Source organism: Clytia hemisphaerica, unplaced genomic scaffold, assembly GCF_902728285.1.
Source record: "Clytia hemisphaerica strain Z4C2 unplaced genomic scaffold, Clytia hemisphaerica genome assembly, whole genome shotgun sequence".
Lineage (NCBI taxonomy): Eukaryota > Metazoa > Cnidaria > Hydrozoa > Leptothecata > Clytiidae > Clytia > Clytia hemisphaerica.
In genome coordinates, this window is record NW_027104364.1 from 477557 (window position 1) to 503073 (window position 25517).

At 35.6% G+C, this 25517-nt stretch overlaps 2 protein-coding genes and 1 long non-coding RNA gene across 3 annotated transcripts; 2 read left to right on the plus strand and 1 right to left on the minus strand.

Annotated features, from left to right (window-relative positions):
• Window positions 1-972: 972 nt before the first annotated feature.
• On the minus strand, window positions 973-11782 carry LOC136818401 (START domain-containing protein 10-like). Its single transcript, XM_067074738.1, has 6 exons — window positions 11582-11782; window positions 10752-10899; window positions 3903-4006; window positions 3240-3357; window positions 2228-2280; window positions 973-1543 (listed from the first exon to the last, which is right to left on the minus strand). The coding sequence occupies exons 1-6, from the start codon at window positions 11735-11737 to the stop codon at window positions 1310-1312; spliced, it is 813 nt and encodes a 270-aa protein (XP_066930839.1). The 5' UTR covers window positions 11738-11782; the 3' UTR covers window positions 973-1309.
• On the plus strand, window positions 2275-6665 carry LOC136818403 (uncharacterized). Its single transcript, XR_010848232.1, has 3 exons — window positions 2275-2350; window positions 6131-6339; window positions 6590-6665. It is a non-coding gene; the product is annotated as an uncharacterized lncRNA (long non-coding RNA).
• LOC136818393 (uncharacterized) lies at window positions 6679-8801 on the plus strand. The gene is made up of 4 exons (XM_067074729.1): window positions 6679-6838; window positions 7171-7419; window positions 7960-8193; window positions 8639-8801. Exons 1-4 carry the CDS (start codon window positions 6807-6809, stop codon window positions 8799-8801), a joined length of 678 nt encoding a protein of 225 aa, XP_066930830.1. The 5' UTR covers window positions 6679-6806.
• Window positions 11783-25517: the final 13735 nt, after the last annotated feature.

Below are 25517 nucleotides of genomic sequence, written 5' to 3' on the forward strand. Positions count from 1 at the left end.
ACGAATTTTTATCTAATTTTCGTATATTAAAAGGCGAGAATCTTCAATACTGATTATTAGAATGTTCATAGCAAACTTGAGTTCTACTAAAAAGTCTTATTTCATCGGGCGAGCTTAGAATTTCTTTTGATACATTTTATAAAAGAAATCAAAAGACTTTAACGACCAATTACCGACACATTCAACTCCTGTTTTTCTTTATACCTCTATGGTTACGACCACTCTATCCTTTAATGAAAAGTCTTTTGAAATTTTGAATAACTCATCCGAAAATCAAAAATAGATGTTTTACATTGCTAATTATATGGTTTATTGCATTTAGCTTAGATTTGTAAAGGACGAGCGGGGCGATAAATCCGTAATAGCCCCGCTTTTTTGTAATCGCCCTGATGTAAACAAAAATTTCTATTGGTTGTAAGAAAAGTATTGTACGATATTTTGATTGGTTAACAAAATATCGTACGAAATTTTTAAGCCAATCAAAATAAGAGTGTCAGTCGAATGTTTTTTTATAGTTTCGAATGTTTTTATAAGTTCGAAAAGAATAGCGATTGAGTGTTCTTCAATTCTTTTTTTGACCATATAATTAACGCGGAATAACATGGTATTCTCGGGTGATTTTGGATTAATAACCCCTCGTTTCATTGAAAACACTTCGAAATAGCCTTTCAAAATGTTTTCGAAATGTTTTCAATGAAACGAGGGGTTATTAATCCCCCAAATCACCCTCTAAACCATGTTATTACTAGTACAAATTTGCAATTTTCAAGGTTTTCAAACCCCGGTTACACTAATAGTGAAATCTCTCACAAAATTTAATTATTATGACTACTTTATGTATGCAAAAAAATTTCTTTTTAAGAATAAGTACATGTCTTCATCAATGTGACTGGAAAGGAACGATGAACAGTGTGACCGAAAAAAGTGAAACATTACTTTCTACAGGGTGTCCAGAAAAAGAAGATCAAAACATGTCTTTAAATAGAGGTGTGATTTGTTTTATTGCGTATTTACAAAAGAAAAAGGAAGAAACACAAAATTTCTAATTCTGTATAATATGTTTTGATTTTCTCCTTTTTTTATGGACACCATGTATAAAATGAAATCCTCAGCACTCATTATCTCACTGGTATAATTTAATCAAGATGGAATTTTCTGTCCATTTAATAGATATTCAATTTCTAAGTGACTAGAAATGGACTCTTAAAAGATATTGATTAATCAAGCCATATAAACCCTTTTAAGTGTGAGGATTTTGATTTAAATTCTATCCCTTTTTTCCCCGGACACACTGCACAGAAAGTGTTTATCATTCATCACTCCCATTGGATATCTTTTCTTCCATTTCAGCGTTTGTTTCATCAATATCTTCATCTATCATCTCAAAGCCATCATCATCATTTGAATTGCATGATGGGATGTCTTTTCGATCTAACAAAGGAAGTTTATTGTGTTCAGGCTCCAACCATGGTTTATGTGCAGCGCCACTCTTCTTGTGCCATTTCTCGTATCCCAATGTCGTTTTATAGAGTTTCTTCATTATCTGTCAGATAAAAACAATGTAAAGGAAAAAGGCTTTTTTGCTCGTTTTTGACAATTATAACATGAGATTTACTGTCTACGTAACTTTTCAATGAATGTATTGTTTTTGTACATATTTGAAAATATTTTTGATTTTTGTTACATACCGTATTATTACTTCAGGGCCGTTTAAAAGAAGAGTGCATTTCTGTAAAAGTTTTTAACAAAAGTTACTTGGATAAAACGAATAGGAACCTTATTTTGCCTTTTCGTTTTTCTCTCAGTACAAATATGTCATTTTAGAGATGGAAAAATTGATACACCCCTTCTAATAGAACCGATAGGATCTTTTCAGCCAGTGGAGCTCAATGGGGATTAACATACCCGTGTTTTTAACGCGAGTTGCCCAAATTGACAGAGTTGAGCTTTTAGGAGGAGGGGACTTATTTCGGGACTTTGAAATTCATTGTCCTCAAGCCAGAAAATTCAGTGGGGATGGAAAAAGTGTCACAGTATTTTGCAGTGAGGATTTGCTTATTTGATTTCAGCGGGGACAAAAATTAGGGTATAATTTTCCAGTGGGGACGATATTTTGGCCAATTTTTCCAGAAGGAAAGGGTCCCAATGGATCTATGAGAACGGGGTGTATTGATCAATTCGTACTGTTTTATAAAACAATTTATTTTCCTCTATTAAATTCTCTTACCCTAGGTGCCATTGAAGTTGACAAGAAATTGACGAACCATTTTGGTAATTTCCCTGAAAAGGAAAGAATTTCATTCTAAAAATTCAGTCAAAGGACGAAGAGGTTGGGAGTTGGTAGCAAGAGGTATTGAAAAAAAATATTACATTATACCAGGTGTACCACAAATAAGTTAACCTCTCGGATTTGATATTGTAGGCAATAGAAAAGAGATTTTTCAAAGATTATTTCGGATCATTCAGTGGAAAGCCTAACTTAAAATTTGGTGTATTAATTTTTGATTTTACTTCATTTGTTCAAACGTTATGTTCAAAAACCTAAAATGTCAATTTAAAAAAATGTCAAAAAGGCTAAAAACAAGGGTATCGTTTTATGAGAGAAAGGACTTCTTTTACCAAAACATTAAAGTACAAAGTCTTGCTCCTTGTAACACTCTTTATGTTTTCTTTATCTCTCTTGCTTTTTTTACTTCTGTTTTCCCCTTGGGCATAAACAAGATGCAGAATGCTTCAACCCCCAAAAAAGTTTCAACATCTTTCCAAGAGTTTCCGAAAGTTTTCTATGTGTACATCATCGTTGAGAAAGGTGGAGAAGGTGAAAGTTTTGAGAAAAATGCCTTGTTTGAACTGTTGCAGCTCATCCTGATTCACCCTGTATTTACAGGGATGCTTAACTTTGTAAATAAGTGCTTGTTACATAATGGAAATACATTTCCTGATGCATAAAATCGTTTTGTGTCCCTATTCATTACAATCAATTTAATACTCGCTTTTCGCCTTTTTTGACATTTTTTAAAATTGATATTTTTTTAAATTGACATTTTAGGTTTTTGAACATAACTTTTGAACCAATGAAGTAAAATTATACACCAAATTTTAAGTTAGGCTTTCCTCTGAATGATTCCAAAACAATCTTTGAAAAATCTCTTTTCTACTGCCTACATTATATCAAATCAAAGAGGGTAACTTATTTGTGGCACACCCGGTATGATATACGGTAGCCATATTTCTCTTACCTTTAGGGTCTGTTTGCGTTAAGAAGATCATTTGTGTAGTGTTTTTGTCGAGTTTTTTACCATAGTAGCCAGTCAAGTATGATATTGAGCGAACGTAATTCTTGCGAACAGGTACCGCCTTTAAAAAGATCAGTTTGATAACAGTTTTAAGCTCTTTTAAAGTTTAAGATCAAGAAAACAATACAGTCTTTCCCTGATTCATATCGCTGCCATCGAGGCAAAAGGTTTAATCTCAAAATTAAAGTTTGAGAAAACTGAGACTTTTTGCTTTGCTAACATGAAATTTTGAGATTAGCCCTTTTCTTTTGTAGACAGGACCCTCCTTCTCACAAAAAGAAAATGGTCAATTTCAGTTTTTTAAAATTAGCAAAACAAAAAATATCAATTTTCTCAGTCACCGAATTTGAGATTGAATCTTTTGCCTCAATGGTAGAGATATGGGAATATTCCAGAAAAGAACAAAATACTTGAATGTCGACATTAAAAACATGGAAATTATCAAATGAAGAAGGTAGAAGATGAGTATGAAATGAATGAATCAAAATCGAAGGAATATTGTGAAATTTACGTAGCCAACGAAGGGAGGTAATCGAAGCAGGGAATAATGACAGTGTTGCAAATCTAAGAAAAGGTACATCATTTTCTCCTGGATTACCAACTTACGTTGTGTTCAACAGAATGGTTGAAGATCATAAATTCTTTGTCCGTCTTTTTCCACGTTCTCAATAAACACCAATCTCGAAACTTCAGTGGTGGTGGCATTTTGGCTGAAAAGAGTTCATACATAAATTACCTTATGTGAAATAACTTTGCCGCAATTCTCACCAGAATGAAGGCTCTACATAAATTTCAAAAATAACCCCTAGTTATTGATTTAAATCTTAATTTGCGAAAAAATATGTCGATTTATTCTGTCATTCACCAAAATTAGATTGCAAAATGGATGACATGTCAAATTCAGTTCATGTTAAGGCTAGCTTGCAATAGATACATTGTACTAGGTATGCATATAAGCTATTCGTGGGATAGAGAAGGCCTAAAAGATCTGTCTGTTGTAAAGATTAGATTAAACCACAACATGGTCATTTTCGGGATGAGAAATGGCCATTTTCGGGGTTGGGATTTTCCCTAGAAAAGTGAAACAACAACTACTTTTCCGAATTTCAGGGTGTAAAGTGACGATTTCTCAGGAAATCTGCATTACCCAACAACTCTGTCGTGTACTTGCGCTACTTTGATAATCCCGGCACTTTGTCAGAACATCGGAGCTGCACTTGAGAGTCAACTTACTGACCTCAAACCTGTCTCACCGATCCACTGAGCCCATGCGACATAAGTCCATTGCGAACGAATGAGGCCGGGCGGACGCCTGACCTTTAGCTTTGTGTTACACACTGACCGATTTGTTCAGTTACAAATTGAACACTTTTAACTAAATAACCACTTGTGGTTTTGAAAGAAAATTCTTGCAGATGCGTAACTCAGAAATTCCAGGCCTGGGGAAGGCCCATTTTCGGGGTAGGTTTTCAAATCTGATTTTTTGAAAAATAAATCCCAACCCGAGAAATCCCAGGCCTGAATGATGGCCATTTTCGGGGTGGGAAAGTTTGTATAAAGATTTTCCCATGGTTGTAAAATGGCCAAAATCACCCCCGAAATTTAATTGAAATATATAATCGTTAAAAAGTCTCATGGTTAAAAAAGATCCCATCCTGAAAAAGACCATTTCCCAGGCCTGGGATTTTGAGATTTTTTCCTGTGTACATAAGCTCGGTATTGTGTGTGGTAGCTCCCAAAACTCCCTTTTGTTGAACTAAAGTAAATTCTAAGATTTGTAATGATATATGCAAATTATTGATATTTAAATGCAACATTTTCATCTCATTTTCGAAGTTTTTATCAAAAATGCTATGGCTAACAGCCAGCGAAAGATCTGCATTGCGTTTCAAAGCTTGTATTTCAAAGAAAGCCCGAGATGTGCTTAGTGGAGCTCAAATTGCAGATGTAGAACGATAAACTCGGTATATATTCAATCGCCATCTGGATAAAGCTCAGATTATCGGTCTTACGTGGAAATTTGTCAAAGTACGCACGTTTTTATATCGGTTGACATGCTATAGAACGTCACTGTAAGTTGGGATATTTCATTCCGTTTCTTGGTGTTGAAAATATTCATTGATATGTTAAGAATTAGGATATCTATATTTTGTACGGGATAATATGAGTCTTTCGCGGGCTATTTAAGTTATGGGTACAAAAAGTACGAAATCCATGCGACCTAAAGTTGTTAAGAACTCGATTAGAAATTGAGCAATTTCGTAGAATGGAGCCGAAAGATTACGCTTATTTAAAGCAAAATCTCAACCCCACTTAGCTAACGAGGATGCTCGAATTGTGCTTTTGCGTCACTTTCCAACTAAAAATATTTAACGTCAAATAATATCTTTTTAACATTCAAAATTAAAAAGACAAATTTATAACTTCATTTATTGTTTCTTCATTGATGAAATTCAGACGGTTTCAAGATTGAAAAAAATTGTTTTTTTGGATTTCACAATGAAGAGTTGAGATTTTGTTTAAAATAGATTGTTAAATTAGAAACAAAATGTTCTTTAGAAAATTGCAAGCAGACGTAAGTTTTTTCACGACAAAATTTATCTAACGATTCTTTGATATTGTAAATTTGTATTCGTTAGCATTCCTAACAAAAACATAGGAGCTGGAAGACGTAGGATATCCTTGTCAAATTCTAAGAATAAACAAACACATCTAGGATTAAACAATTTAGGATTACTTAATTGTCTTTAAATTTATCGCAGTATAGTTCTATTTTTTTTAAAGAACGTGAAATCTACGAACTTTTCATAATTTTTTAAACATTCAATCTTCAGAAATTTAAAGCAGTTGACAGCGAACGTAGCGTCGACAAAGATAATAGAAACCCAACTGGTCAAGATGTTGCAGAGTTTAGCAGCTCTACCAAGATTCGCCAACCCAAAGGATACAATTTCTACAGAGAGAAATACGTTCTGGGCGCTATCACCCTTTTCGCCATTTCCACCTTCGGAAAACACTCTATCGTGGAGCATGTTTTGAAAATGTAAGTACAGTGCAACCCTATTGCCTTCTGTCGGGTAAGAAAAGTGCAGGATAGTAATATACAGCTATGTAAGAAAAAATGTATACAGTAGTAGATGAATTAATTAAATGCTCTTACTAAAAAAGTTCTTGATCATTTCAAAAAAAACTGAGGCTGAAATTGTCCTGAGCTTCAGTTAAACTTCAATCTTATGAAAAACATGTGTAATTCGTTTCCATTCGTATAATCAAACTATTTCATTTATTTTCAGGTTTCCATCATTGGCAACACCTTCAGAACCATTGGTACCCACTCCTAACCCAGAAACAGTATCATTGAAAATGGGACTCAAATACTTTACACTTGTCCACGTAATATTGGCAACCCTGATTACCCTCGCGTTATACATTCGAAACATTCCCGCCAAACATGGACACAAGAATCTAAAAAAGTATGCTGGTATCTTTTCAGCATTGGTATTTATCGTTATGGCTGGTCACGCTATACTGGCATCTCCAATGTAAGTAATTCTTGATGCTGCGTAAGAAGAGAGTTAACGAGTTCTTTTGGGCTTAGCTTATTACAAATATGATTGTTGATAAGAAACGGGTCCTGCAAATTGAAGTAACCGATGTCTTACTTCGCTATTTTTCGTCGTCTCTCTTATCCTTACCAAATTGATCCTGGTATAACGGCAGGTTTTTATATGGCGAGCAATTAATCCCATAAAAAGAAAGCTGGAGTTTAGCCTAAGGTCGATCAATCGCTTTTAGTCTTCTCCATAATTTTCTACTTTTCCATTTTAAAGACAGACTTCCCTCTTTATTAAATTTTCTTTTCCTTCTTACACAGTGAGAAGCCCGTTGTAGAAAAACCTCCTGTTGTTAATGCAGACATGATGCAAACCGCACTAAAACACTATGAGTTGTTCCAAAAGGCTTTTGCACTGATCTGTTTCATTGGCTCCCTTGTACACGTGACGGCTACCCGATATAATTTCAAGCTGAGTTTAAGACAGAAGATTTTCTGTACGCTTTTCATGGTTGCTATGGTAACCAGTATTTACTACGGCTTGATCTTACGGACTTCCGATGCAGACACGTAAGTCATTTTTCATATCTCACACTCCTGCCTCAGTGATCTGACAATAATTTTAAAGCCAGTGGATATTTCTCTCAGTGAAGACAATATTCCGGCCAATTTTTCCCTTTGTGAAGGAGTTTCATTTGGTCCGTGATACGAGGGTGTTATCTCGTAACGCTTTTGTGGGTGTTCCATAATACCAAAGGCGATATTCTTTGTTACTTACATATTACTACAATTCATATATACATAGTAATCAATATTTGCGTTCAAAATACGCCCGTGTGATCTTTCTCGGCCTCCTTGTTTTAGTGAGGGGGTGTTGGCAATAACCGACTTGAGTACCTCGAACATTACAACATTAAATTTTACATTCTCACTGAAACTGAAATGCAACATGTGACGACAGGCTACAGAAATTTTAACGCGCATGTCTCACTGTCAATACTCTTTAAAAGCATCGAAGATGAATGGAAAACATCTTGAAATATTCAGCCTTCACGTTTCACTTAGACCCTGAAACAAGTCGACTAATTGACCAAATTTCTTTATTTACAGTGTCGAAGCCGTTAACGATATCCCAAGCATACCAGACTTACAAAAGACAACTCGAACAATGAAATTGAACTATTACAAATTATTCCAATTTGTTTACATTTTGTTGTTTTGTGCTGGATACTATGTTTGTGACAAACCTATTGGCTATCAATTCAAAAGAGAGAAACATCTCTTGTGCGCCGTTGTTGTGGCCATTATGGTTTTATTTTGTACCTCAAAGATTTATTCTCCAGAGTAAGTGAAAGAAATCGATTTTGCTTATTGTACACTTTAAGTTCTTTATCCAGTTTCAAATCAGGTTTCAATTCTAAGCCCTGTTTGGCATACAAAGAAAATGGCTTAACAATATAGGTCTTTTAAAGCGGTCATGGGTTGTAATGCTTTTTAGCGGCATAGGTTCACCTTAAGTTTTAGCATTGTGATTGAAACAATTGATTTTTTTTTATTTCGATTTTTTAGCTCGTACGCTATAGAACCTTACTCGCTCCCTCGAAATTACAGCAGTACCAGTAACAAAAACAGGTCTTTCTTGCAATATTTAACGATAAAAATCTTGAAATAATTCCTAGAATCAATAATTGAACGATTGAACTTTTAATTCCTCCATGGAAAGGGAATCCAGTGTTTAAGCTTAACATTGACCAATCACTTTCTCTCAAAAATTTTCTTCTCTCGACAGAATGGATAGCAATGTTCAACCAATCAATTCTGAATCATCAACAACAGACATTGGAACAAACTGGTTCAGCATTTTCCAGACACTTTTCGTTGTCTTCCTTGGCTTTGGATCTCTGCTTATCAAAATTGAGAGCCTTACATATGATGGCCGACGAAGATGTTGAAGATATCCGAAGATTAAAATTTTAATATGTTTTTCTAAATATTGTATTTCTTTATAGCTTTTTTTTAAATTTGCATTGCATATTTTATTTTAAATGCACTGCTATATAAATAGTATTGCACTTTTTTAAACTTTTTTTAACTTTAGGCATTGTATATTTTGATTTTAAATGCACTGCTATATAATTCGTATTGCATTTTTCGCAAACTATTTTTCTCTTAATTTTTGGTATTGCATATCATTTTTATTGTAAATATGCACTGCCCTTGAACAAACAATTTTTTTAATTCGTTGGACTACTATTAAATTTGTATATAAATTTTCTATAAAAACACTTAAAAAACAACAAATCTAGTCCCGTTATATTTGTTTACTTTGCATTGAACACTAAGTATTTGCGTCTTTTGGATGGTTAACGATTGCAAACTGCGCTTGTATTATGATTAAAGAGTTTTTGTATCTACACTTTTGAGGACGGCGGGTGACTAGAACAACCCGGAGGTCTGACCCGTGAAATCGAAGAAGCTAAAAGTGCTGATTTACCGTCGTCCAGTCAGTCACGATCTAGACAAATTAGAACCTTACCGTCTCCGTCGCAGAAAAACGCACACATCACAGGAAAAAATTTTATAATCCCAGGTCAGGCCCATTCCAGGCCCATTTTCGGTGTGGGCTTTCAAATCTCTGATTTTTGGAAAAATAAATCTCACCCCGAAAATGACCATTTTACACCCCTGAGAAATCCCAGGCCTGGATAATGGCCATTTTCAGGGTGGAAAGTTTGTATAAAGATTTTCCCAGGGTTGTCAAATGGCCAAAATCACCCCCTAAATTTAATTGAAATATGTAATCGTTAAAAAGTCAGGTCTAAAAAGAATTCCACCCCGAAAACGACCATTTCCCAGGCGATCCCAATCAAAAATAAACCCCTGTTTTGTAACATTTTTACTGTCAGCCACTAAATTGACCATAACTTGGGAAAATTATGTGGCTTTTACACTTAGGATTGCTTTGATGGTTAAGCTGAGGAAATTAGCTATCCATTGCATAAAGGGCGAATTTTTGTGGCTTACTTAAAGGGGAGTTACAAGCAAATGAAGTGTGGGCAAAAAATGTGGCTTACTGGTCATGTCGCTTACCTACCAAGAAATTTTGAAGGTTGAGTTCTCAATAATAGAAACAGTCAGAAATATACTTTCTTTTCAGCATTGCCAGCAAAGGGCTAAATTTTTCATTAGCTGCACTGATTTGTGGCTTACAGTTTGTTAAGTGAGCAAAAATGTGGCTTACACAAGGGAGATATAGGTGAATAGGTGAATATAGGTGAATAGGTGAAATATAAGGTGAAATTTTATGTCTCACATTTTTTAAGTTTTTGGTACTCAATCATTAATACAATAATGACCGGTTAGTGAGGGCTGTACTGAGAAATATTTTCAGTAAAGCCCGAAAAAAAAAACGGTCATTATTGTATTTGTTTACCGTTTCCTTCAGCTTCGATTGCTTTTTAGCGCTTTATCCAGGAAAATTGGGGAAAAAAGCGAGAAAAAAAACAAGCCAAAAGAGATCAAAAATTGTTATAATTTCTGACGTCACAAATAAAAAATGAGAGAAATGATGTCAACGCATTGTTCATTTTCCTTTGGAAAAGTGACGTCACAATGAATTTTCCTAACGACGGGCAACTACTCTGGGCAGTGTAGGCCCGTCGTCATGCGAAAAGAACCTATTGCATTGCGCAAAAAGTCGTGTAGCCCGCTTTGAAAAAGTAACCGGTTAACAATATGTAATAGTTATCGGACAGTTGCGAGTACAATATGAGAAATATTTTACGAGTTCTGAGATTTTTCCGTACAATATTTTCCGAGCCTTTAGACGAGGAAATCATAGGGAAAATCCGGAACAAAGAGTATTTGTAAGGCTTTACATAGAAATAGAAAAAGTGTCTCACCAGCGTACCATCCAATCACATTATTATCGTTCAATTTACAAATATCATAAGAATTGGCCATATCTTTATCCCACACTTTACGATACTCAGGATCGTGTAATGCATCGTAAAGCGTTTCTAATGTCACATTCTCCATCGGGTACGAAACCTGAAAAAAAGTGATCAATTGTCAAGCTCGTTTATATTTATTCTACCATTGAGTCACCACAACTCGAACCAAGAAGTAAGTAAGTATATTCATCTGGTGGCTGTCGGCGGAGCCAGGAGTGAGGGAGTCTATCCCCTTTTCTATTTGCGCTAGACCTGGGAGATCGAATGCTGAGGTGGAGCGCCACACCTACTCTCAACTCCCAGTAACTTACCACCTAGATCAGATTACCCAATTTAAGCTACTCATCCGCTGAGTTTGCGGTGACCGGGGATCGAAGGCAAATGCTCTACCGACTGAGCTACCCGGCCACCAACGAAGAACCAAGAAACTTAAATAAAAGAGACAGTTATAGAGGTTAACGATTTAAATAGATTCTATTGTATTTTAAAAACATGCCTTCGTTTCATTGCATAAGCTACACAGTGGAAAGAAAGTAGTTATCAGCGATGTTTTTTTATAGCAAGCACAGCCTGGTAATTATTGGTCTTGCTGGTGGGTACTGATCGATCGACACAAACTTTGAGTCCTTGGAGTCTTATAGACGAAAATTAATAGTCTACTTCCCATCCAACTCATTATCGAAGATTCAAATCGAAAATTCAAGTACGGTAAGCACAGATTCAGATTGTTTCTAGAGGAACTCTCAATATCTAGACCAATAAAAAGATGTTGAAAATACCTTAATCAATTTGATTCTTGATTCGTCCGTCCATCTGGTTTTGACGATGAGGTTGTTTTTATTATAAGAGTTTGTCCAACCGTCGTCGTTGTTGACCAAAGAGTGGAAATGTTCGAAATCTTTATCGGTTGAAACTCGAACTTCATTCACGTCCATTTTTATCTTATATAAATCACTTCTGAGAAAAAATTTGTTAAATTTGAATATTGAACAGGTCAAACTCATTCCCAGGTCACGTCAAATAGAAGAGAAATTTCGTATCCAGCCAAACAAACAGATAACGAAACCAATAATTTGGCTATTATTTGATTGAATTTGTGTTTATTGATATTAAAAACAAAACAGAAAGTTGGACTAAAATGAAGGAACCAAAACTTAAAATTGGGATTGAGAAGTAAATAAAAGCGTTTGGACTTCTTGTGTTTCTTGGGTTTATTCTTTTTACTCTTCTAAAGGAAGATATTTTACGAATTTCATAATTTTACCAAAAAGTCTCGAGCATAATATGAAATCAACTTTCACCCATTTCATCAAGAAAAAAAGTCTTTTACTACGTACATCTCTAGATATAAAACATCACTTTTTTCTCATTAATTTCAATTCAGAATTGATTAAAAAATGTTTTGAATGTTTTGAATAAGTCTGCTCCAAAACTAGAAAAAGAAAATGAGGTTGGAAAAAGTTGGAAACGAGCTAGCAGTTTGGGACCTTCAAAAATTCTTCTTGTTTGACAAAGCAGAAGAAAGTAACTTCGCAGACTAACACATAGACTAAGTATCTATGAGTTCATTTTCAAAATTTACGTTTCTTTTCTATTTTGTTGCCCGTCAAAAACATCCACAAAAAAACGAGCTTGATAATTTGAAATTCTAACTAAAACCCACGTGTAAAAAGATTTTTCTGATTTCAACAATGTGATTCATTTGAAAAGTAAAATTTACTCTTATAATTGTTATTTTACCTGCACATGATTTTCTGGGGGTAAGATGAAATTCTATTCTAAATATTCACAACGTGGTTTCTTCGCCACTTTATCAAATTTTCAAAGATGAAAAATCATTAAAAAAATTGCAGAAAAAATCATCCCTTGGAAAACGCCTATTTTATTTTATAAGGCAATAATCCCTCCCCAAAATTTGACAATCAAATGCATGTAAAAAACGCATTTGTCAGCTTAAAATAAAATAAAAAACTCTTGTAAAATGTGCGTGTAAAGTAAATTTAAAAAATTAAAACTAAAGCATCCAAAAGTTAATTTTTACTCTCCAAAATTTAAGTTTCAAAACCAATGCACATAAAATGTAAAGCCAAAATCAAAAAAAATAATTAAAACCCATGCAAGTAAAAATGCAAACCCATGTATGTACAAATACAATGTCACACCCGAAAATTAAAAAATCATGCATATAGAAGTCAAATTATTAACCCCAGTGGTAATAGGGGGAGAAAGTATGAACATATTTGTGTTTTCCCTTAAATTTACGACCCGATGCATGCAAAATTTATGATTTTTATAAAATATTTCAAGATTTTCGATGATGCAAAGTACAAACTGAAAATTTAGAAATTTTCAAAATGACAATTTTGATTTAACAACGTCTTAATCAAGTTTCTGAAAACCAATCTCTTTTGAAAATAGTTCCATTCATGTATGGAATATGTTGTGAAAATTAAAAAAAAAAAAAGCTTAACCGAAACTGAAAATATTAAGCTTTTTTAAAGGTGTTTTTCTCCTATATTTTGCAAAAAAATTACAGAATTTGCCGTTTTTGCTGATTCAGCAAAAAATTTAAGATATAATGTTAATTTTTTGTTTTAAACTATTAACTCAAGCTGATAGGAATTGAATTCCAAGATTTTTTGCTGTTTCTCATATTTAGAATTTTTGGTTTTATCAGTGCTGATTCTAGGGCCCCAAAATACTGGTTGACCTTCAAGATGCTATATATTTTTACCCATCTTCTAAAGGGAAAACCGGTTCACCACATGGATAAAAAACGTGCGGAATGAAACCTGACAGAAGGTTTTCAACCAGATTTATTCAGATAAAGCTATTATAAGAGGTTCATTAATTGTGGATTTTAAAACCTACATAAGCAAAAATGAAAGTTGTTGGGAAGGAAAGAGTAAACGCAAGACAGAAGGTTTGGTTGTGTTGATCAGGTATGTTTAAATTCTATCCGAACTAATGTTAAAAAAGACCAAAGAGGTCCTGACTACTTCTATGTTGCAACTAGAGAGGAATCTATAGAAACCACAGGAAAACCTAATAAACCGCACGCTGCAGGGAGAAATCTCTTACAAAAGAAATATAAACCCAAAGGGAATCAAGGGAACCCAGAGTAAAACCAGGTAAGCCTGTAAGTAAAATATCACTTACTTACATAATTTATTTATGATATAACACCCCTTTCTTAAATAAATGGCCTCTTAAAGTCTTTTATGTTTGCCGCAAGAAGGGAGAAACATTTAATTTGACCCCCGGTTTTTTCTCTATTTTTCTAGCTAATTCCCGCATGTTAGTGTATACACAACTTTAATCCGGGGAAATGAAGCGTTTTCATTGGTCTAAAATCACGGATGGTCACGTGACCAGAATTTTTATCCAGGGAAATACCGTGGCAGCAATGTTTTGCTTTAGGGGAGCCATCCATATTCATTTGACAACGCAAAACGTCAAATTGACGTTATGAGGGGGTGGGAGGTTTTCTAAAGTTAGGTTTGACGTTATAAGAAATCAAAGGTATACCTTTTTGTGAAAATCGCGGATACTTGTAACCACCCTTTATAAGCTTTCGAAAACATATTCGTGTATGAAATACATGAAAATTTGCTGCTCGCATAATCACATTGGTTCGCGCTATGATATCATTACATTATATTTTCATTGTTTGTGCGATCGAGCAAACCACATTGCACAAGTTGGCAAAGAAGGTGGTACGCCTAAAGCACGGCACGGACCTAGTGCCAAGTAGATGTTTTAATTTCTTTTCAAATAAAGGTCATTAGTTAAAAGAACACATACACGCACGGGTACAACCAAGTAGTTACATCAATATGTCAAAAACATTTTGTTCAACCACCTTCACTTCAAGATAGGCCACCATAGAATGAACTTCCTTTTATAGGATGAACCATATTCATGTGGCTTTCAGCCTTGCCCTCCATCACAGAGCCTATTTAAGATATTTTACTAACTAGCCCAGAGAAAAATTTTAAACCTTTATTATTTGAATGCATGCTTTTTTAATACTCAAATATAAAAAAATTAAAATTTTTTTAACTTGGTCATTAGTCAAAAAAGTCATTAAAATTAATTAGCCTCTGCGATGCCGATGGAGTGCAAGGCTGAAAGCCACATGAATATGGTTCATCCTATAAAAAGAAGTTCATTCTGCCTATCTTGAAGTGAAGGTGGTTGAACAAAATGTTTTTGGTATATTGATGGAACTGCCAAGGACGGACTTTGAAATGAAAAATGGCTACAACTTTTGGTATACTGTACATCAGTACATCGCTTGACGTTATCTGTGGGGGGTGGGGGGGGTTCAGAGGATAACGTGAATTTGACGTTTTGCGTTGTCAAATGAATATGGACGGGTCTCCTTACACTGCTGTTTCCCTCAGGCAAAATCGTCGATTCTGTAGAGGTCACGAAATTGCCGAGTACAGACGTCGAAAAAAAAAATTCAAAATAGCTGCCGAGCGAGCACTGACAAAAAAAAAATCAGGAGTTTTCAATTGCCTACTACAGCAGAATAAGACAGAGAAATGCAGTAAAATAAAAAGTAAACAAACCTTGAACCTTTTGTTTGCGGCTAGTTCGAAACACGGGTCACGGGTCACGGGTTACGGGGTACGGGTCACGGGTCACGGGGCACGGGGCATACAATTTACAGACCGGAAAAGATATAACGATATCATGACGTATAATTCATAACACGTGTACTACATAACACATATAATAGTACTAATACTACTAGTATAGTATGTCTGAAACAATTATATACGAATAGTATTATCATGAAAATTTTTAAATAATATGTCACCCACAAATTTTGATAAAATGCGTTGTTACTAAAAGTGGTAACACAGGGTAACACATGGTAACAGGGGGTAACACTAGGGTAACAGGGGGTAACACATGGGTAACACATGGGTAACAGGGGTAACACTAGGGTAACAGGGTAACAGTTTGAAAATGGTGGCTCTGAGGGGTCGGAAATTTGAAAATTGACTTAACCAATGTTGTTGGTGAATACAATGATGGTGTTACTGGTGAATGCAATGATGGTGTTACTGGTGAATGCAATGATGGAATCAATGGTGCTGGTGAATTCAATGTTGGAATCAATGGTGCAGGTGACTGAAATGATGGAATCGATGTTGCTGGTGAATGCAATGATGGTGTTACTGGTGAATGCAATGATGGAATCAATGGTGCTGGTGAATTCAATGTTGGAATCAATGGTGCAGGTGACTGAAATGATGGAATCGATGTTGCTGGTGAATGCAATGATGGTGTTACTGGTGAATGCAATGATGGTGTTACTGGTGAATGCAATGATGGAATCAATGGTGCTGGTGAATTCAATGTTGGAAATCAATGGTGCAGGTGACTGAAATGATGGAATCGATGTTGCTGGTGAATGCAATGATGGTGTTACTGGTGAATGCAATGATGGTGTTACTGGTGAATGCAATGATGGAATCAATGGTGCTGGTGAATTCAATGTTGGAATCAATGGTGCAGGTGACTGAAATGATGGAATCGATGTTGCTGGTGAATGCAATGATGGTGTTACTGGTGAATGAATGATGCAATGATGGAATCAATGGTGCTGGTGAATGTAATGCTGGAATCAATGGTGCTGGTGAATTCAATGTTGGAATCAATGGTGCAGGTGACAGAAATGATGGAATCGATGTTGCTGGTGAATGCAATGATGGTGTTACTGGTGAATGCAATGATGGAATCAATGGTGCTGGTGAATGTAATGGTTGAATCAATAGTGCAGCTGACTGAAATGATGGAATCGATGTTACTGGTGAATGCAATGATGGTGTTACTGGTGAATGCAATGATGGAATTAATGGTGCTAGTTAATACAATGGCCCTGAGGACTGAGGGGTAAAAATATAAAAGCCACGTGTTTTAAAGCTATTGAAAGTTAAATAGGGTTTCACTTTCTATCCGTTTATATCATCAATATCAAACTAATAAAATAAGTCATATTGTCAATATAAGGAAAATAGAATAATGAGAACATTGTACCTCTAAAACTGGCCTTCCCAGTGTTCGCGGGGTGTTTGCTTAATGACAATTTTAATCTAGTTTTACTAAAGACATCTCATTCGGTACAATAAGAATATTTGGCTTAATAAAGCTTAAAGATACCACACTTATATACAAAAGTATATCAATATTTTTTGTAAAAAAGCGTCTCTTTGTCAAATTACATCAGGACTTGATTTGGATGTTCTCTACGGTTGAGAGAGCAAATAAACTTTTATGTCTTTTTTTCCTTTTTTTTGGTTTTTGTAACACCATCATTGCATTCACCAGTAACATCGATTCCATCATTTCAGTCACCTGCACCATTGATTCCACCATTGCATTCACCAGCACCATTGATTCCATCATTGCATTCACCAGTAACACCATCATTGCATTCACCAGCAACATCGATTCCATCATTTCAGTCACCTGCACCATTGATTCCAGCATTACATTCACCAGCACCATTAATTCCTTCATTGCATTCACCAGTAACACCATCATTGCATTCACCAGTAACATCGATTCCATCATTTCAGTCACCTGCACCATTGATTCCACCATTGCATTCACCAGCACCATTGATTCCATCATTGCATTCACCAGTAACACCATCATCGCATTCACCAGCAACATAGATTCCATCATTTCAGTCACCTGCACCATTGATTCCAACATTGAATTCACCAGCACCATTGATTCCATCATTGCATTCACCAGTAACACCATCATTGCATTCACCAGCAACATCGATTCCATCATTTCAGTCACCTGCACCATTGATTCCAGCATTACATTCACCAGCACCATTGATTCCATCATTGCATTCACCAGTAACACCATCATTGCATTCACCAGCAACATCGATTCCATCATTTCAGTCACCTGCACCATTGATTCCAACATTGAATTCACCAGCACCATTGATTCCAGCATTACATTCACCAGCACCATTAATTCCATCATTGCGTTCACCAGTAACACCATCATTGCATTCACCAGTAACATCGATTCCATCATTTCAGTCACCTGCACCATTGATTCCACCATTCAAGAGCAGCCGCCGGCAGATTTTTTTGAAATATCTGTTCTTTTTTTCCAGGAAAGTAAATTTTATGGATAAATCTAGGAGAGACTTTCCTCAAAACACCCAGGTAAAATCCAGGGGTCGCCTTAAAGACATCTGTTCTTAAAATCCAGGAGCACATTTTAAGGAAATACACATACAATTTTCCAGCGAAAATTGTGAAAAACACAACCAGATGCCAGATTTTTTTTCCAGGAAGCTTCATAATTTTTTTAAAAGGTCTCATTTTCTAGGTGCATTTTAACTTTCTTAGAGAATAGCTGTTATATTTTTCCAGGAGCATAATATTTCTAGAGAACAGATATACATTTTCCCAGGAGTCCCATTTTTTCCTAGAACATATGATATAATCCAGGAGAGCCCAGGATACAGAACAGATGGTTTTTTCCAGGAGAAAGGGACCTCAAGAACAGATATTTCATACTTCCTAGCCGGTGGCTGCTCTTGACCATTGCATTCACCAGCACCATTGATTCCATCATTGCATTCACCAGTAACACCATCATTGCATTCACCAGTAACACCATCATTGCATTCACCAGCAACATCGATTCCATCATTGCCTTGACCAGCATCATTCATTCTATCATTGTATTCACCAACAACATTGGTTAAGTCAATTTTCAAATTTCCGACCCCTCAGAGCCACCATTTTCAAACTGTTACCCTGTTACCCTAGTGTTACCCCTGTTACCCATTGTTTACCCATGTGTTACCCCCTGTTACCCTAGTGTTACCCCCTGTTACCATGTGTTACCCTGTGTTACCACTTTTAGTAACAACAAATGATATTGAATGACAAAATCAACATGAAAGGGGTTGCGGAACGAGCGTTCCGTTTTCGCAAAGCGAAGTTTTGTGACTCAGGAAATTCAGCGCTCGCTGCGCTCGCTGCTAAAAGCGATAAAAAAACATACTTTTGATTGCCTGGCTAAGGTTATTGACAAATCTTCCAAAAATGTAAAAATACTTTCGATTTACATAAGAAAAGGAATGAGAAAATTGCCAAAGATTACCTAACGGATTCGATCCACACCAAAAACGTGTAGTTTGTAAAACGCAAGAATTCCTTCACAACTCGAAGACGCAGAAAGTAAAAATTCTAATACACTAATTTTTTTTATAAGCATACGATAAATGATCCGGCTCAGGGTCGGATACAGGAGGTAGGCTATCTTATTCATGGAGAGTAATTAGTTTCCATATAAGGTAATACGATAATAAAGTGCACTCTCCTCCATTGGTTATAGCCTCCCTCTGTACCCGAGCATGCGGCTGAAGCTTACTATGCCTAAAGCTCAATTTTGAGCCTCGAGTTATGCTTAACGCTATGCTAGGTAAGAAATTTATGAAAATTATGGTTCTAAAAATTTCTTTGGCTCAGCCTCAATGTATGCTTAGTATATGCTTAATTTTTCTGGAAATTTGAGCTTCATTATGCTTATAAACGTTATGCTTATAAAAAAATGAGTGTACTAAGGTATCGAGCACTTCACTTAAAAGCGGGATTTTTATCTCGTACCGTGGGTGATGTTTAGTATAGGTTAATAGAAATAGGGTAGCTTTTCTTCAAATCAATTTTGCAAAAAGAAGTCCTCAAATTCGACAACGTAACAAATTGAACCATTTAAAAAATACCCAATATGAAGTATAAGCCTAATTCTATCCCTCCGGGCTTATACTTCATTAGTTATACCCCTTATGTTAAGCTTGACAGAGTTTTAAACGCAATATATTTTATTCCATTTAATATACACGACTTTTCGAGTTCTTTTTCTGCCAATTGTGCCTTACGTTTCCAAGTTATCTGCACTTTAAGCCGTTTTATTCTTTTTGTTCTTTCAGATGAAGATTCATTCTTACAGGGCTGAACATAATCAATTTTCGACGCAAGGCATAATCTTTTTATTTCAAGTTCATTGGCTTTAATTTTTTCAAGTTCATTGGCTTTAATTTTCTGATTATTTGACAACTGTAATTGCTATTTCGTGTTGTTGTTAGCTTTTTTGCGGTCAGCAGAACTGGCCTCAGCAAGTCGTTTTCTTTTTAATTTTTGAGACTCGTTCGCAATATTGCAAGTTCTTTTTTTTTTTTATCCCCGAGACTCAATTGTAAAATCAATATCTGTTGCATTATCTGAATTAGCAAAAAGACCTTGACGACATGGCAAAAGTGATTGAAAGTGATTGTTATTGACACTTGGTAATAAAAAGTAAGAAGACAAATTCATATTAGCATCAAACGGCAACTGCCTATCCCAAAAACAACTTATTCTGTTGAATGGACTATTAGCGTCACAACTTGGTGAGTTTACACAAATATATATCTGTAACAAAACTGCAGTTGCTTTAATGAATACCTCTGTTGCATAAATTGTATCACGCGGTTAGTGTAAAACGCAGGTCACAGGTCACAGGTCGCAGGTCACAGGTCACAGGTCGCAGTTCACAGGTCGCAGATCACAGGTCAACAAAGTGCAGACCGGAAAAAAAAAGATCATAAAATATACATAACATAACATCAATACATAGCGCATTAAATTACAAAAAAGTAATACATGCTATTTAGATATTATAAAATGACAATTGAATAGAATAACAACCTATTTTGACATAGTGACACTTACTTACAAAAATAATGACAAAATCATAAAATATGATGCCTAGCAAGACAAAAGCACGAAAAATATTTATTATACAAAATGTGATGTGGATGGTGTGAATGGATATAAAATGGCACCAAACAGAAGCTTGCAAGGACCCTAAGAGAGCGGTTTTAGAAGGATGGAACTAATTAATTCAGTTATTATTTTTAATGTCTTAATGACAATTTTTGACAAAAATATTAACAGAATCATAAAATATGATGCAAGAACAGACAAAAAAACGAAAAATATTTATAATACAGAATGTGATGTAGATAGTGTGAATGGATATAAAACGGCACCAATCAGAAGCTTGTGAGGTCCCTAAGAGAGTGATTTTAGAAGGATGAAACTAATTAATTATTCAATTGTCATTTTAATGACTTAATGACAATTTTTGACAAAAATATTGACAGAATTACAAAATATCATGTCTTACAAGAGAAAAACACCAAAAATATTCAGCATGCCGAATGTGATGATAACAATATGGCTGGATATAGAATTACACCAATCAGAAGCTCGTGAGTTCTCTGAGAAGGTAGTTTTAGAGCGATTTGTTTTATTATATGTAACCATCATATAACATTACAAACATTACAATATGTAATATACCTGTTATACGTATAATATGGTTTCAATTATTTTCTGGTCTGCGTTATACACGGCGCAAACCGCGGAAGATCGATAAAAGCACATGGTTAAATTTTGATGTTTGAAATGGTTTTATATGGATGAAATTGCTTGAGAATTATGTTTTTGATAATTCTTTGTGTTTTCCAAACATTTTCATCTGCAATGACATTGATTAGAGTTAACCTGTCATCACTGACCTGTGACCTGTGACCTGCGACCTGTGACCTGTGACCTGCGTTTTACACTAACCGTTGTATCACGTGCCTGCTGATTTAACAGTTCATTCCAAGTGAAACCTTGTGCACCAGGAACATCTATTACCCCCCCCCCCTTCAAATAGCATTTTGTAATGATTTAAATAATATGGAGGCTGATCAAGTTCACTTTGAGTCCTTACAAATTCAACTACAGACTGCCTTAGAATATGATGGTTTGGATAACGCAACCTTAGTTCAACAGAAACCTCTCCTAAATCAATGCGATTGCAAATTTGTTCAATGATAGCATGGTAAAAACAGTTACCATCCCCGGGAGTTTCGTTCAGACAATAAACATTCAAACCAAAGCTACGAGCAGTTGCCAAGATTCGTGGCACAGTGCTATGATTTGACCACGATGTAGGTACAGCTGGGTTAGTTTTAATCCCTTGATGGGAGACTTCGGTGCCCTTGATAAACCCCTGAATCTTTTTTATATCGATTGGGATAAACATGCCTTAAACTTTTTGGGAAAAACTCCCAAAAAAATTACAAAAGATAATAATAGTAAAATTATACTTATCAAAATACTTTCCTGTGTTTCTTTTCCAATGATTTCTTTGATTGTTTATATTCTTCCTATTCCAGAAGCGAACAGTAACACTTAGTACTTGTTATTTCCTTCTCTTGTCGATAAGAAAATAACTACTACTACTACGATTTGGTTGATAGGTCGTGGCTTCTTCGTAAAGACGAAAGACAGATCTCGACTTATTTCGTACTTTCCAGTCTCTTGTTCGTAGTTTTTCTGACTTTCTGGTTCTTTGTGAGTTATTTTCTATGTTTTCTAACTTACTGAATGACTTAACGACAAATCGCCGCCGGTGGGATTCGAACCCACTAAATGCAAAGTTCCAATGTATTGAAACCCAATTCCTTAACCACTGCGCCACGTATTCATGCCGAGAGAGCGCTTCTGACGGCTATTTATATTGTACAAACTGCAGACCAGACTGTATTAAGAGAAAATCACAAAAAAGTGCTTGTTTCGAGCTCCAACCCTAACCCTAACTGATAATAACCCAATTCCTAGCCAATCTGATACGTAACCACACCCAAACCACACCCATACCCAACCCTACCAGGTCGCCTGCAGGTCCTGACACTATTCCCGCATGCCGGATCAGAAAAATAGATACATGTCTTTCGTCGTTACGAAGAAGCCTTCACCTGGTTGATACTTTCAGCTTTTGGCTATCGTTTAGTAGCAAAAGAGATCTTTTTGGCTTTCGTTTAGCAAAGGAGATATTTCACGTGGTAACCTGATTGACTTTTTGATTTTTCAAGCATATACAACAAAATTCCCACATCTCGCATGCGCAGATCTAGAGAAAGGATGCTCCACTCGCTTCGCGCGCTCAACGCTCGTTCCGCAAATATTGTCAAAATCATGAAATATAAGGCCTCTGAACCAATTTACAGCAAAATGTTTTTTCATACTCAATAGGATGCTAATCATGTGACTGGATATAGATTGACATGTTTTAAAACGATTAAATGCTGCAAGATAGTGGTTTTAGAGATATGAGTATAATTACGTCATTTTTATTAAAAATTCATAATGGTAAGTGGAAAATATTGACACATTTATAAAATACTATCATTTCTACGTTATTATCCATTAAAATTATATTCATACTCAAGGTGATGGAGGGGATATAATGAGATATGATTTAACATAGCCGTACTATCATTTTCTTGAAAGCTCGCTTTTCAGGCGATGGGAGTTGTAATATGTATATTACTTACGTATAACATATAACATGCATATAACACTAAAAGTGTATTATTGATAATATAAGCTTATTATATGTATGTAATATGTTGCGGTGTTTTCTGGTCTGCATTATACACGATGCAAACTTCGAAAGCACGTGGAAAGCACGTGGTTAGGTTTTAGCCTTTTAAATAGTCATACGTGGATAAAATACCTCAAAATTGACTTTTTCGATAATTTTTAGTGTTTTTAAAACATTTTCTGTTTGAATTACTTTGATCTGAGCTGCCCCGTCACCCCGCGACCCGTGACCCGTGCCCCGTAACCAGTGACCCGGACCCGTGACCCGTGACCCGTGACCCGTGTTTCGAACTAGCCGTTTTGTTTGTCAAAATAAAGAAAATATTATAGCTGCAGTAATGTTTATATTCAGAAATAAATCCATTTTCCACCAGACCTACAACAACCACCAGCAAGGTTTCAAACCACGCTGCGGCATTACTGGCAATGAATTCTGACTTAAAAAATGTTGGTCCAGTTCCCTGGAAAGGGTATGATTACACTTCCAAATGACTTTTCTTTACAATAACATTTGTCTTCTCACAAATCCAAAAAGATACAAAACCAAGGCTATAAAACCAACACGGGGGTCAATTTTTTTTACAACAAACCGTCAGATCAAACTTTATAAAGATCAACCATGTAAATGTCACTTGTTTTTGTGATATTTGAATAATATTAAAACCTTTTTGCCTATACTTGGTTCTTCAAAACCATTTCCCTTTCCCGCAGCAGGCTTTAAAGTTCATGTTGACCCCCGTTTTTTTGCGCGCGGTAATCTAGAAAGGCCTTTAGTGCGGTATAAACAAATGATTTCATTGGTTTAAAAAAGTCAAAACATCAAGCTATATCACGTGATCAGAATCATGATCGGAAGCCGTGGTCATACGTCATATGATATTTTCGCGCGTTTTAATTCGGCAAAGTTTAGTAAACTCGACCACCTATCAATATTTTGATTTTTCAAGCGGGAATTTCTGTAGAATGATAAAATATGGCTTGGTTGGAATGGACACCATAACAGCAGTGCTTAGTGAGATTGACCATTTTGTTGTTTTGAATTAAGCGGGCAAAATTTCTGTACAAACCAAAATATGGCTTCGTTGGAATACCGGTTGAAACACTTGTGATCAGATTTTCTGACTACAAAATTTGGGATTGCACCTTGGAAAACCTTGCCTAAAATGCTTGGGTCAGGTTTGGGTCATATTTGAGACTTCTTTCCAACATAGATAAAGTCTGTCTCAAAATAATTTGCAGCTGGAGAAAAAAGACTTTATCTATGTGGAAGTTTTTTTGCAAACTCAGAAAACTGATTTTTGTCCTGCTTTTGAGAACTTTAGCTTAAGTGCTAGCCTGGATATCCAGCCCGTAAACTTTTTTTTGATTTTGATATTTCTTATGTTTACGGTCTGGTTTACCTAGATTGTCTGCATTCTCATCTGAGGATGATTATGCGGATATTCTGATTGGTTGGTCCAAGCGAATCACAGATCTGAATGGTGGCGCGCGTATAAGAAATTATGCGAGCTGACTTGAAGTGTTCGTCTAAATATTTAGGTGGACCGCGCGGGCGATCAGCAAGGCGCATACGCTGCTTTGCAAATCTCCCTGACTTTTCTTCTTTGAAGTAATCCAAATAAAAGTAACAATAATTTCTATTTCTATTTGGTTGAGTTGCAGGAGGCTTTAGAGGCCTATTCTCGCAACTATAAACGCTTACTAATGAATGTCCCGTCAGTTCCTTGAACTGACTACCCAATTCCCCTCACATGGCATGGGTTGACCCGGGCGAAGGAACGTTCACTTGCCAAGTGAACTGCCGTGAGTGGGAATCGAACCCTAGCATGTAATGGTAGGGAAGTAGTGGGAAGATCAAAACATGGGAATTTTTAGATGTTCTGGTTGTTTTCTTTTCAATTACTTGCTTAGATATTCTTGTTTTAATCTTCTTAATGACTTGGTTGCATCGTGTAAAGAACTAAAAAGGTATATCTTTATTTTGCTTCAATTCTTCTTTTCTGTTTGCCAATTTTGTATTGCTTTTTTGGGCTGGATTTTGAAAAAAAAATTTCTCCAAAATTCACTTTGCACTTTTTGTCTACTAAACAGACTTTCCACCACACTGTCTATATTTTATGGTCAAGGATGCCATTCTAAATTGATTTATCACTGCTGGGGTACCATGTTGAAATTATGCATGTCATTATGTGCATATATTTATTTGCAGCCATGGGATTCATGCAGGAAAATCTGT